Below are 14,039 nucleotides of genomic sequence, written 5' to 3'. Positions count from 1 at the left end.
CGGCGTCGTCGAGAACGATCGCCCCCCATTGCGCCTCACCATGCGCCGAACCACGCGCTTTTGGACTTCTGCGCAGCCGCAGCCAGGCTTTTAGAGCAAACAAAGGCCAGGAGCAGAGCGGGATTCGGCATTCGGCATTCGGCATTCGGTGCTATAGATTCGCGTTGTGGCAGGCGTCGCACTCGGGGCTCAAAGCTATAATTTTCCAATATGCAGATGTGATGGTGCCTCAAAATGGCGCCGCAAACCACTCATTAGAGGGGGGAGAGCGGAGTGGAGTGGAGAGGCGTTCCACCGCCATTGACAATTATGCAATTTTGCAGCACGGCTAAGCAAATTATTTTCACTAAATTAAATTTTAACTCGTGCTGGGCGCACTTCTCGCGAATCGAACCGAACTGCGAAAACCACCGGATCCGCCCAAAAACACCACACAATCCGGTGGCTTCAAGTGGGCCTGTGGCTTGACGTGCGGCAGGACGATGGAAAGCGCCGTAGATGAGGATGCGTCCTTGGAGAAGCACAGCTGCCACCAAGAGGGGTTCCATGTGGAGAGCGAGTGCATGGATACAGAAGTTGGGAACACAAAGAAGTCGGGTTTCCTCAGAATTAATTGATTGATCGGAAGTCATTGCAGCTATCGCTGCAAAAGCTTTGTGTTCAACTCGTTTTATCCCACACCGCAGGCAGTTCTATTTCTTACTCACTGGGTTCTGATAATTGGAGTTACGGGAGTTTGGGTAGCCCTTCTATAGATAGCTTGTGGTCCTGCGATGTGCTTTCTATCTTAAATATACACTTTTTCAAATGTATTCACTTTTAAAAGTGCTTATTACAATTTCTTGTCATATATATTTTTTTCAATATACTTTGAGATACACATTTCTCATGACCATTTACTTAGGTATGATGTCCACCAGATGGTTGTTTTACTATGGAGTTCGGCAATCTGGGTCTGCTTAAGAGAGTTACACAATATATTTAGCGACTGGAGATTCGCTAGGCAATATTTCCCTGTCTTCCCACCTTTCAAACTCGCCTAAGATCTATGTTTTCTTGGTATTGCTCCGTGTATCAAAGGCTCGGAAGAAAAGTTTATGTCCGATAGCAATTTAAGTACCAGGTCCAAAGAAACGTGGTGTAGATTCGGATTCAGGGTTCACTACACCACATATAATGCTGCGTGGCGTAAGCCACTGCAGAATCTATCTTAATATCGTACTTTATACAATATACGCACCTACGAAGGGAATCTCATGCCCATAATGAAGCTCATTTCGGCAACGACGAAAATTTATGATCTCGGCACGCTGGTGTTTATAATCGAGGCGATCGATAAGATAAATGATTATTGAAATGCGCAACGCAAATGAATAGAGCGGCAAAGGCAATAACAAAATTTGTAAGCAACAAATTCCACGCATTGTGGAATTGTTTTCAACAATTTGTTCAATTGCCGATTCCCCGCCTGTCTCTCGGGAAAAATTGAAAATCGATTTAGCTGCTTAGAAAATACGGCATGCCAGACTCTTGCTGGCGATTCCAAATGATTTCAATTACATTTAATTTGGCCTCAGCATATTTTCCACAGGTGTGAAGAGGTTTTTCGGTAATGAAAAGACCATAAATCATTTCCCAAATGAAGTTGAACTCGATGTTTTCGTGGCCCTTCGCTTTTTGTTTCCCTCCATTTTATTGTTGTAAAGTGTAACATTGATTAAGCATTATTAGCGTTTATTGTTGTTGCGGCTCACTCGATTCCGAGGCACTCTATGCTCTGTGGCCCTTTGTATTTGGGTCTTCTTTCTATTTTCTCCCCGATGTTTTTGTTATTCCCCCTCCCCTTTCGGACTTTGTTTTGTAGCGGCCCAGTGGGACACTTTCCATCATCAACACTCAGCCGGGTGATGGCTGATGCCTGATGGGTGATGGGTGATGGCTGATGGAACGCTTCGTCTTCCAGCTCCGGCATCAGCCCCCAAAGGAGAATCTCCACTCGAGCGCTTTTCCTGCTCGTCTGGCTCTTTGCTGCTCGGAGTAAATCAAAATTGATTTGCCGGCAAGCCGATTTTGGTAGTAGAGTTTTCAGATAACTGGATTGGGCAGTGGAGAATTTGTAACGTCCCAATGGACAACACATGAACATAGAGGCGCTTCAGGAATATCAAAGTATTTTAACTTTTTCAGGGTGAAAGCGTTGCGTTAGCTTAGGCAAGTTAATCTCTTAAGTTTAATACTTATTCATAATAAAACACGCATAGATATTATAGAATTTGCGTTAGCTTAGGCAAGTTAATCTCTTAAGTTTAATACTTATTCATAATAAAACACGCATAGATATTATAGAAATTGGTACCTATGCATCCTAAAAAGCGGAAAAGCTTTTCATCATTATACTCTAGTTCGCCAAGTCATGTACATATTATAATATTATATATGTACAATTAAACACACAGTTTTTGTATCAAACTATCTGTTGAAAATGGTATTGCAGTTAACAAATAACTTTTATTTAATACAAATTTGCGATTATCAAGAGTTTCTTAAATCGGCAGGTAGCTTAATTTATATCCTTGCAGAGGTGTATTGAATTAAGTCATAAGTTACATGAAGAATCTATATTCTTGATTAGTTTTAAAGCAAACTAGTCGCTCTGTTTTAAAGCTACCCGCATGCATATCTTCCAGAAGTCTTTTGTATATTGCAGGTAGTATGTTTATACATATTTGGAATCGGATTGGAAGACTAGATAATACAGGCGTCATATGAATAATAAGTGAACCAAATTTAAAAATGTATCTGACATCTGTCATATAGCTAGCACAGGAATACGGCAGTAATTGTCATAGGAATAATGGAAAATAATTCATATTTTCGTTGTTGCTTGACCTAAGTGGTTCTGATTCGGTTGAAATATATAACTACTGCAAGGGTATAGCTCCTTTTCTTGAAAAGCAGAAGGCAATGCTGTCATCCGGTAGGGAAAAACATAGGGGGAGGGAGTATAAACAAGTTCAAACCGAACTATTTACCTATACACCACAGAAGTTATCTGAACGAAGACCCAGTCAAGGAAGCCACTGGCAAGTCCACAAACGCAGAGCCAAAGCAGAACTTTCAAGGGGAGTCTGGGCCAAAAACAAAACCGGCCAGAACGGCATGAAATGCGAGGGGCAAGGAGGTGCGCCAGAGCGGCGGCGGCCATTACTTGGGCTCCTGCCTTGGCCAATAAAATGAGCGGAGAAATCGGCATCAGCACAGCTGTGGGATTGTGCGACTGGCCTCGAACGAGACCCAATCGCGGTTTGGGGCGCCTCCGGAAGGTCTGAAGCAAAGGCCAAGTAAGTTGGGGTCGAAATTGATTTTGCGGTAGCCCAGGCAATAAATGCCGTCCAGCTGAACAGTTAAATACGAGATGGCCAATAGAACAGGGCGAGGGAAGGGCGACGAAGGGGTGTGTGCACAGAGAGATAATATATACTAACATAATACATACAAGTAAACAAGTATAATAACTTAAAAAATAAATAATGTATGTAAGTGCTTCCCAGCTAAATGCAAGCATACACTCTTTTCTCTCACTGTTGCAATGCAATTTAGTTGCGTCCTTGCGCAGTGCACAAAAGGTTTGACAAAGTGGGAAATATGCATGGCAAACAAGAAGCGCCCCTCCGCTCCCCGCCCCCTGCCCCTGCCCGACCACTCCCCTTCCGTTCGTGCAACTGCAACGAGGAAATATGATGACATATCGCGTCATAGTTCAAACGGCGGGGAATCCACTGATCAATTTTGTACGCAGCACGGCGCCATCTTTTTGGCCCTTGCATGGGAGCAGGACCTTCCTTTTTCCGAGGACTTACTGTGCATTGCGATGCGAGGGGATGGGAGGGGAGGGGAGGGGAGGGCAGGGTTCTTGGCCTGGTCAGTGGCGCACTGTGTATTCAGTTTTTCGGTTGCTTTCGCTTCGTTTCGAGTGAGCCGAATCGCAGGCCATAATTTTTTATTATGCCGGCACCGGGGAAAACGGGAGGGCCAAGACGTCGACTGGCGGCTTCCGTTGGTGGAGTTGGCTCTCGGCCCGGAGTAGCCATAAAAATAATTAATTGGCTTTTATGTGGCAGGAGCCGTTGAAATTTCGCTTGTTTTCCAACTCTTTCCGCTCCCTTTAGCCAGTGCAATTTCTGAATTGCATTTGCCGGCTTAATTAGCCGTATTAATTATCTCCATAATCAGCATCTGTTCTGTGGTCACACACACACAGACACACACACACTCACACGTGGAGAAAGCTCATTTCCGCTTCGGCCGACGGCCATTTTGTTTTTATCCGTGGCTGTTTTGGCTTTGTAATTAGTTTTTGCGGTTTCCTAGCGGCCATTCGACCGCAAATGCAATTGTTATTTCGTTTGCTTGCTCCCTAGAAAATTAGAGTACAACTTTATTGAATTTCTATTTCTATTTCGGCTGAGAGATAGTCAATTCAATTGATATGCGCTTTTTTATTGGGTTCCGTATGTTCGATACCATTTGATCTATTTTTAGGTATATCTCCGTATTCGCATTGGGTACATATGAAACTATCTATACATTTATTTCATTTTCCTTTCATTTGGCCTTGCCTACAGGTTAATCTCAACTGTATGTTTCGAAAACACCACTCACTAATTAGCCTTTTCCACACGATTTTCCATACATTTTCTCCTATTCCATGCCACTTAATGTTGTATCGCAACATTCCCAGCCCTTTCTTTCAGCTTCTTCATTCCACTCCGTATGAAACCATCATCAGGAACATTACTCTATTCCATTAATTTATGCACAGAAAACTGCAGCACAGTGTGAAGCATTTTCCCCGTTCTTGCTGCTGGAAAATGATTCTCCGTGGCAAAATTTATTCGAAACTAGAAGGTTGTTGAAAATACACGATGCGAATGTCGAATCGATGCGGGAATGAAGGGGAAGCTCGCGGAATTAATGGGTTATAATAAACAAAGAAAATATATGGTTATTAGTGAGCGAGCGGCTCCATAAGTAACCGCATAATTGGATAAGGCAATTATATTCGTTTTACTAGAAAGTTATTGGGGTTGTCTTGAAGAAATATGCTGACACATTGCGCATTTAAGGAAAATTGATGTATTAAAGTAACTAGGGACAATCGCACTTCTAACGCGTTTAATATAACTGATTAATAAATAAAAGGGTTAGGCTGTATTAAGGCGTAGGAAATTGTCAGCTTTGACTCTCCTCAGTGATCCCAAAGTGTAGCAACCTCAAAACCGAAATAATGGACGGTAAGATGAGGAAAAAAGGCGAACTTAAATGCGCAATTCGCTGTGGGCAAACGTAAACGCCCCTTAGAAATACGTGTATTTTCGCATTTTTAGCATTTTTTCGCGCCAAAAGCAAAGCACAAAGGATTTGACTAAAAAGCCACCAAGAACACACAATAAAGCCGATCTGAAAGCCACATTTGCGCGCAATTAGGCGCAATGAGGCGGAAATGCAAATAAAGGTATGTACGCATATGACTGCCCACAAATATCCACGGGCCTTGAGTAGGGCAAGGCCAATTGTTCACTTACCCGTTCCCTGATGACTATTACGGAAAACTTTAACGACGGAGGTGACGACTGCTATGCATAGTACCCGTGTAGTAAGATCCATTGTTCTACGGGCATGACATTTCCCCGGGGGAAGTCAATCAAAAGCAAATGGCTGAGGCGAAGTTTCTGGGATGCTGCGCTTTTGTTTTTCAGAGCATACGTCGCGACTTCGGCCTGCAAGCACAAGGATAACAGGATAACAATAAACATTGCTCAATAAAGGCCTACTAACATAACCGAAAATCGATTGGAAAAACGAATGGGGTTCGGTATCGCAGTTGATTGCGCATCAAAAGAACCAACATGAGGTCAAAGTCACTCTTTGCTGTAATCGAATCGCACAACGACGTGATCTTGTAATGTATATAGGATAAATGCCATCCATTTGAATACAGCTGTGTTTGATGATATGTTCAAAAACCAATTCATTATATAATAGCAATTTTGGCAATAGAAAATGACCCATGTTCAGCATTCTAACCGCGTTTATTGGCGCATCGTCATGGCGAATTCGTTGCACTACGTTCATTGTTACAATTGTTGTTTAGCAATTTTGGCAGAGTTTTCCCTCAATGGGCATGTTGGATGTTAAGTGTTTTACTGGTTTTTGCGCTGGCTCTCCATTAGCTTGCGGTTCTGCGCCTCACGCCTCCGCTGGGCCATCTCGAAGGCAGTGATCTGTTTCCGGGGACGAGGTCCTGGCTTGCTCCGGAATCGCTGGAGGCGCACGAAGAGGGGTCTGCGCTGGTTGAGCCACCAGCTGAAGTCCGCCGGAATCTTGCCGAACTTGCTGACCATGTTGCGGTGCCGCTGGATCTCCTCGCGCCTCTCCAGCCACTTCCGGCCGTACTCCCAGCCGAGCAGCCAGCCCATTACCGGCCTTTCCTCGCACAGCTCCGGAATGGGTTCCGGGCGATCTGCCGGCGGAAGGATCGCTGAGCCGTGATCTCTGGCCGGAATCAGCGGCGAACGGCTCCAGATCTTGATCTTTGAAATCATCCTCGAGTGGAATTGTTTTCTTGTCGTGTCGGTGCTGTGTGATTTGTGACGTAGTCTGTCTGGGACTGAAGCTGTGTGTGTGATGGAGCTACTGAGTCAGGAGCTACTTGGTTGTGAAAAATAGTCGGGTACTGCTGGTTATACTGAAACGAACAGTTGTACATTTTAATAATAACTTTCAAGGTTTTTTGTACCACTTTTTCCTTGCTTTAAAACGTTGAATCAATAAATTGTAATATTAAATATAATTTACATTTTTCAGTTGTAAAGATGCCTTAAAATCTAATCTCTGTAAACTATATTTAAGCTAGATTTAAGCAAAATATTATAAAAATATTATATATTTTATGATAATAAAGCAAACTCTGAAAAAAAAAAAAAATAATAATAATAACTTAGAAATGGCCCGTTTTGTAGCTGGGTACCAATTATTTACTTTTACGAAAACTATGACAAGAGTATAAATAGACATAACAGAGTTAAAGTTATAGAAAGCGGAAAAAATATTGTTTTACTAAATTACCAAAAACCATTAGGAGCTTTCGCTTTCCTCCAACAGATGTCGCACCTTGAGAGAGTGAATGATTTTTTTTGACTGTTTTCTGTTAAAGATACCTATTATCTAAAAAGCTTTCCTAATCATTATGCCGAATTGTTCTTGTATAATGATTAAGAGCGATACATTACATACTATTGTTATTTTTTTTTATTTTTACTCATTTAGATACAAATTTTATAAAGAAAGCCAGAACGTGAAGACCAGGAACAATTTTTGTAAAACTTCATATTCAAAAACTGGACAACTGAATGAACGAAAATAAAACATCAAGACCTGAGCAGCTGTTGCCTAGTCTTTTTAAGCCTCCGTTTTTCAAGCCAACTAGTATAGTTGGGCGGAATGAAGCTGGCCTTCTTCTTTACCCTCTTCTCTGTCGCCATCTTGTGGGTGTCACGCTCGTCCACCCACTGGCGACCATAGTGCCAGGACAGGATCAGTCCCATTTGGGGCTCCTCCCGCTCGTACGTCGGTGTGAATTTCATGTGTCTGATATTTATTTTCGCCTGCTCGCTTTCCGGGTAGAAACTCCGTGCGGGCTCCCAATAATTCTTCTGCAACATTTTGCTGATTTCCTTGCTTAGAAAATATAGCTATCCCACATAATATTATCAATTAGATTAAGGTGAACCCGATTGAACTTGAAGGGAATATCAAGTAAGGAGTGATTTACATTTATAAAATATAAGAACTCACATTATTTGCCTAGTAAATTTCTATCGATTTGTGTGTTATTTATAATAGTTTTATTATAACTTTAATACTTTGGTTACGTGTGATTGTTGAAGTATGCCTTCGTTACGATGTGGAAACCATTAACGAAATAGTTTCGTTTGCCAACTGCTAATTGAACAAAAACCTGAGAAAACGCTGCTTATGAACATAACACAAATGGCACAGACAACGGACAACAAACCGCCCATCGACAAGGGTCGCAAATTGGAAGGAAAATACAAACAGATGTAAATCTGAGCGTAAACCCGAGCAACCCGAAGTGGCGAAACTGGAAATGTGGAAATGCGAAAATGTGAAAAGCCCGGCATGCGGCCAAGTCAGCGGGGGCGACCAATAGGTCAAGTACGAACTGCATTGGCTCGTTTCAGTTTCAGCGGCTCCGGAAGTGAAACAGTTGGATGGAGCCCAAAGGTGGGCAGAACAACGCGTGCCAAAGGTGCAGAGGTCTTAGGCGGAATTCGGAAGACAGCTGTTCTTTCTTCGCAATTTACAATTTACAATTTACACTTTACAATACGCAATTATGCAATAAAAGCTGGCGAACTTAGCGCAGCCTGGCATTCTGAACATAATGCACTGAAAACAATGACCCCTGCTCCCAGCATGGGCCAAATGTCGGTCGAAATTCATCACCTCTCCTTTCCTAGTTACCGGTACGTGATGGCATTATCCACTGACCAAATTCAACCAAATCCATTAGGAAGCTACATGCACGAGCATGTAAGACGCCTTCCCGCTCGCACACCACTCGGCTGTCGCCATCCCTGTCTGGCGTCCAGCGCTGCGCTCCTCCGCCCGCCTGTCCTCATTTCTCATCGTCGCCGGCTGCTTCCTTGTAATTTGTCACCGCTGGAGCCCATTTCTGCGGCGTAATTTGTTTGCAACTCATTTCGGGATTCATTTCCATGGCTGGGCTGTCTCTTTGTTTGCTTGCCTTTGTTTTGGTCAACTGCCTTGGTCTCGGTGCACTTAATTAAAATTATTATTACTTGTAATTGGGGGCGGCGGCGGCTTGGAAGGGCAATTCATAGAATAAAAAATCATTGAATAAAAATAATAATAAGCTGTACGGAATCAAATGCCTATGTAATCCAATCGCGGAATCGGAAGCTCAGATTTCAGGTTATTTTAATAACCTGTTCTAGAGATTTCTCTACAGATCAACAAGCATTTGATAATCTAGAGTTTGGGCAGAATGATACGAGTCCTGCGTTCGATTAATCCTTTGGTTTCAACTTAAAAGGCCGACCAGGGCAAAAACCGATACTTTTCCTTTTTAGCCTGATAATTTTCCTCTGAGGCCAAATATCTCTGTAGAAAGTACTTGTTGAAGCGCAGCTAGACCTGTGGCCATCTATTCAAGGAACCATTTTGAAATACTTTTAATTTCACGCGGCTTTCCCCCTTTGATTTTAGGCCCCCCACAACTACACTCTTTCCGAATATCTTTCCACTCACTTCATTACCAACTGAGGCATATCAATTTGGCCTATACGTACGAAGAAATAACAGCCACTTCAGAAAACTCATTTTTGAGCATTAGAAAGGTCTACGTACATACATTCATATATGAATGTAGTTCACTGGCCATTGTGATCCAGCATGACTTTGCTTTCAAAACATATTTGCAACGGCGAAAAGCCGACAACAATAGAGTAACACTCCCGGCACAGGGGAAAATATAAAAAATCTCAAGTACACGCACTTTTGAACGCAATTACGTTGAACTTTGGCTCATGGCATGGTGAGGGGCATATAATTGTTGAAAGGAATCTTACTTAGGGATTTTCCTGCCTAGGGGCGAAACTAGAATCTGATTTGCACTCCATTCACCTCTGCTTTTGCCTTTCGTGGTTGCACAACTCAGAAGTAGGAAAGAGAGAATTCCATTCACCCGTTCTCGGAGGATCGCATACCCTGTAAACACGGATCAACCTAATGAGCATGGTAAGCACATACAATGTGACCCGAATTGATCCAACGCAATTAACATATACATATGTAATCTATGTGCTATTTAAGTGGTTATTTGGGAGAGTAAACGGGAAAATATTGATGCAAATTTAATCGATAATTTAGGTATCGAAGCACCCATTAGGTGGTGGGTACTAATACATCCACTGCGTTTTGCTATTACCGTGTCCTATCAAGCGAATGAAACAACAACAACGACGACAACTGGAATGCATCACCATCAACACATCGTCGCAGCTCACCACACTATCGCCATCTCGTTTTTGCATCGCCATTGGGGGTTTGGCATTGGGATTGCGCCTATGCGTGTGTCCCGCTCGCTCTCCCGCCCGCATCCGCACCCTAGAGGGCTCGCTGTCTCACTCCCTCCCCTCTCCGACCCCGCACCAATCCAGAGACCCCTTACGAGGGGATTTGGCTTTATTAGTTTGTCTAATTGCTTTTTGCAACAATTATTACGGCATTTTCCGTTGTTGTCGCCGGTGTGTTGTTGGTTCCCGCAGCAGAAAAGTATCGCAGATGTGTGAGCCCCGCGCTGACCCCCCGCGGATGTTCCGTGCTTTGATTTGACTTCTCGCATGTTTTGTTGTTATTGCACATAGCGCTCATATTCTCAATTTTGGGTGTGCTTTGGTTACCATGTTCTGTTATGTATAGAACGGGCGATTCATCTCTCTGGGCTACTACTTTTGTAATACTTTTTTAATAAATTCTGTTAAAGAAGGCGTGAAACATTTCACTGTTTCAGCATTTCCGTTTCTAGGTACCACCCGCTGCGCGCAGGGGGAGGGGATGTGTAAAGGGTCAAGAGGGGGGTGCCGGCCGAGGAAAGCGCCTTTCATTAAATTTTAAATTCCACATTATTTAATTCGGTTTGCTGTCACATTCGAGGGCGGCGAGAGCAGATGGCTCAAATAAAATCAATTTTTGTTGCATGCCACTGGGCGTGTGCTATAGTTGTGCAACAAAGGATTTATCATTTTCAACTCTTTGCTGGATTCAATATGTGGATGGTAATTTTTTTAATACGAGTTTAAGCCTAAAACATTTGAAACTGAACTTTTTTCGATACAAAACGATTTTGTACCTTAAAAAATAGTTTTATCGGTCGCCCACCCCTAAAAACTTAATATTTTTAATAAAAAACGATTGCCCACCCATTAAATTTAGTTTTTGACGTTTCGAATTCATAAATAAATAAGATACATTGAACTAGTGCACATTGAATATATAACTAAGTCATGTCAGTGTGATGTACAACTAACTATCTTTTGAAGCATAGGTGTTACTAGCATTTGCATATGGAGTCCCAACTTTGTACCAAACAATGATGAACATGCGGACGGAGAGACAGACAAATCGAGAATATAAATATATTATAGATTAGTACTTTCTAGGAAACTTATAAATCCTTTCTGAAACGGTTTGTTAGGTTGAAAACAGTTGTACACTAATATTAATCAAAAAGCCATTTAAAAAAGATGTTTTTGAATTAATAGAGCCTTTAAAGATACCAAATGACTTCTACCATATAGTTCTAAGACTACGTGCATATATATATCCATTAGATCTATTACTAATTTTGTTATTTGGATTGAAAATCATTGCAGTATTTAAGTTTAGTGAGTAAAATAATGAAAAAGTGTCAGAAAATACAGAAACGCTGGGACAAACACGAAATGTGCTTATGGTGCTATTATAGTTACCACAACTGTACATATATATTACATAAATATATGTAATGTATATATTAACCTATCCCAAGGATCTCCAAGGATCTGCCGACTTGAACTCAGCAAGTCTGTGCCACAGCAGAACGGAAAGGAACACATTGGCAATATCTTGGGTGTTTTTACAGCTTTCTTCGATTTGAGCTGCGTTATTTATCATTCTGTCCTGCAATTTTTCATTCGTCGAACTTTCAGTGCCACACGCACCAGAATACCAATTTCACAGGGCCAGAAAATATTTTTTTGCTCTTTGACATTAATTTCTCTCAAAAAAGGACACAAAGAAAGCGGGAGGGCAAAACAATAAAAACTTTGGCAACAAAAAACACTGAAGTGCGATATTATTAATTTTACTTTATTTGTGTAGCGTAGCATTCCTGGCGGGCGCAGAAAAACGACGAAAAAAGTCCGAGGCCGCCGACACGCTCATCCATCGAATCCACGGCATATTCCAGATATGTGTGTGTATGTATACCCTTGTGTACATACACATATGCAGGTGGAGAAGGAGCAGTTTTGGCCACCTTTGCGTGTCCATTGGCTATAACTCAAACTGCATTGCCAGAATGGCAGACCGCTGCACGTTGAAATAAATATAAATGTCAAAACTGAGTGGAGTATTTCAGGGCGAGCTCATATATCAGCGATACTCATATATTTTTCGGTTGCGAGTGTGTGCAGATATACATGTGTTACGTGAAATCGTTGCACTTTGGTTTGTTTACAAATGAATCATCGTGAGGCTTGCGATGCGTGAGAAATCACCAAGTGCGGTTCCTTTAGGAAAAATTAAAACAATGGACTATCATGACGCTTTTCATTGATATTATCAATGGCTCAATTGTTTTTAGGCACATTGTGCTGATATTTCAATTGAATGCTGTAAAAGCAGCGATAGATGTTGAAAACATCTAAATAAATACACTTTTTGGAAATTATTAACGTTTAAATTTGTAAACGCGGGAGTATGTAAAACAGTAACATAAGCTAAGATTTAAGATAATCATATGTGGTATTAATGTCAATCGCCGCATAACTCCTCATTTACCAAACTCAATTAATCATTGAGCATTACAAGAGATCATTTATGGGTGGCTTCAAAGTCTTCGACTTTAAGTGTTTTTTCTACAACAGGAAAGTAACTCCTCTCTAAATCCTAAGAAAATAACTCATTTCACGGAGTCAAAGGGCGCTATGTAGCGCCGGCTATCATAAATAATGAAAACACCCAGTCAGAAGAAGAAAATAAAGTCAAATGTTGAATTTTATTAATGACAAAAATGTATGCTTTGCTTACCCTTGCAGAGGGTATATTTATTTTAGTCTGAAGCTGGCAACGCAGTGAAGGGGACTTGCCATATCTGTCCGTCCGTCCGTCCGTATCTCTGTCCGTATGAACTTCGAGATCTGGAGATCTATAAGTGCCAGAAAGTTGAGATTCAGCATGAAGATTCTAGTACCAGATTCTTGCCAATTTGATCTATATATTAAAAGAATTTTGAAATTTATTACCGAGTATCTGGAAGTGGAGGAACTCGTTTAAGCAAATACATAACTATTGCAAGGGTACATAAGCTTCGGCTTGCCGAAGCTTGCTTTTTTCTTGTTTAAGGTGCATTAAAAACGTTATACCTAAAAACATTAATTCATTCATAAGATGAGAAGTTGATCAAAGCACTTGACTGCTGACTTGGTTGTTCGGGAGGGGGTTAAACTTCAAACAGCGATTTTTATCGTTTTGTCTCCATGGAGATGTTGAAAATTTTAAGCGCCATCATTTATTATGTAGAACTTGTTATTGTTGTTGCATTTGTGCACAAATTTATGTGATTTTTATGCGTAGACATAATTATAAAAGTCGCTTATGCTGGAGGATCCCAACGAGCCACAACGGAAAAAACGAAAAGCAACGCAGGCCCAGCGATCTTCGAACTTCATTTAGTTCGGGATCCAAAGGTTGGGGATGGAGTTCGAGCTTGGGTTGGAGTTGGAGTGGAGTCGGCGCTCCAGCTACACCTCATATTGTCATAAATTATAAAATTTTATGCGTAAATTAATGACCACATTTTCTCTCTGCTCTTCGTTCGTTCGTAGGTCGATTGGAATTTTTTACTCATATTTTGGAGAGGCAGAGCATATTATTTTTTATTTAGCTTAGTTAGCTCAGTTAAACATGGCCTTAATAAATCACATAAGAATCTTAGGACTCAGTTATATTTGCATAGTTTCACCACCCTAACCCTAAAGTGCTTCATAAAATAATTAAGTTTGAGAAGCGGTGGTTCCTTGAAATACTAGGAACAAATCAATATCTATTTTTTCAACCATTACTCGCTGAGTAAAAGGACATACTAGATTTCTTGAAGAGTATCTAACAGGTAAAAGCAGGTAAACAAAAATAATCTTAAGCAGTACTGCTATTCTGGTTGATCTGCTCTC

At 41.4% G+C, this 14,039-nt stretch overlaps 2 protein-coding genes across 2 annotated transcripts; both read right to left on the bottom strand.

Annotated features, from left to right (window-relative positions):
- Nucleotides 1–6,073: 6,073 nt before the first annotated feature.
- On the bottom strand, nt 6,074–6,735 carry LOC6552099. Its single transcript, XM_001978833.3, has one exon. It carries the CDS (start codon nt 6,603–6,605, stop codon nt 6,204–6,206), a length of 402 nt encoding a protein of 133 aa, XP_001978869.1. The 5' UTR covers nt 6,606–6,735; the 3' UTR covers nt 6,074–6,203.
- Nucleotides 6,736–7,406: 671 nt separating this feature from the next.
- Nucleotides 7,407–7,801, bottom strand: LOC6552100. The gene has a single exon (XM_001978834.3). The coding sequence runs from the start codon at nt 7,722–7,724 to the stop codon at nt 7,431–7,433; it is 294 nt and encodes a 97-aa protein (XP_001978870.1). The 5' UTR covers nt 7,725–7,801; the 3' UTR covers nt 7,407–7,430.
- Between the last annotated feature and the right edge of the window lie 6,238 nt (nt 7,802–14,039).

Source organism: Drosophila erecta, unplaced genomic scaffold (genome assembly GCF_003286155.1).
Source record: "Drosophila erecta strain 14021-0224.00,06,07 unplaced genomic scaffold, DereRS2 tig00000000-arrow-pilon, whole genome shotgun sequence".
Taxonomy (NCBI): Eukaryota; Metazoa; Arthropoda; class Insecta; order Diptera; family Drosophilidae; genus Drosophila; species Drosophila erecta.
Note: the sequence above shows the minus strand (reverse complement) of the source record. Positions and strands in the feature narration are given on the sequence as shown.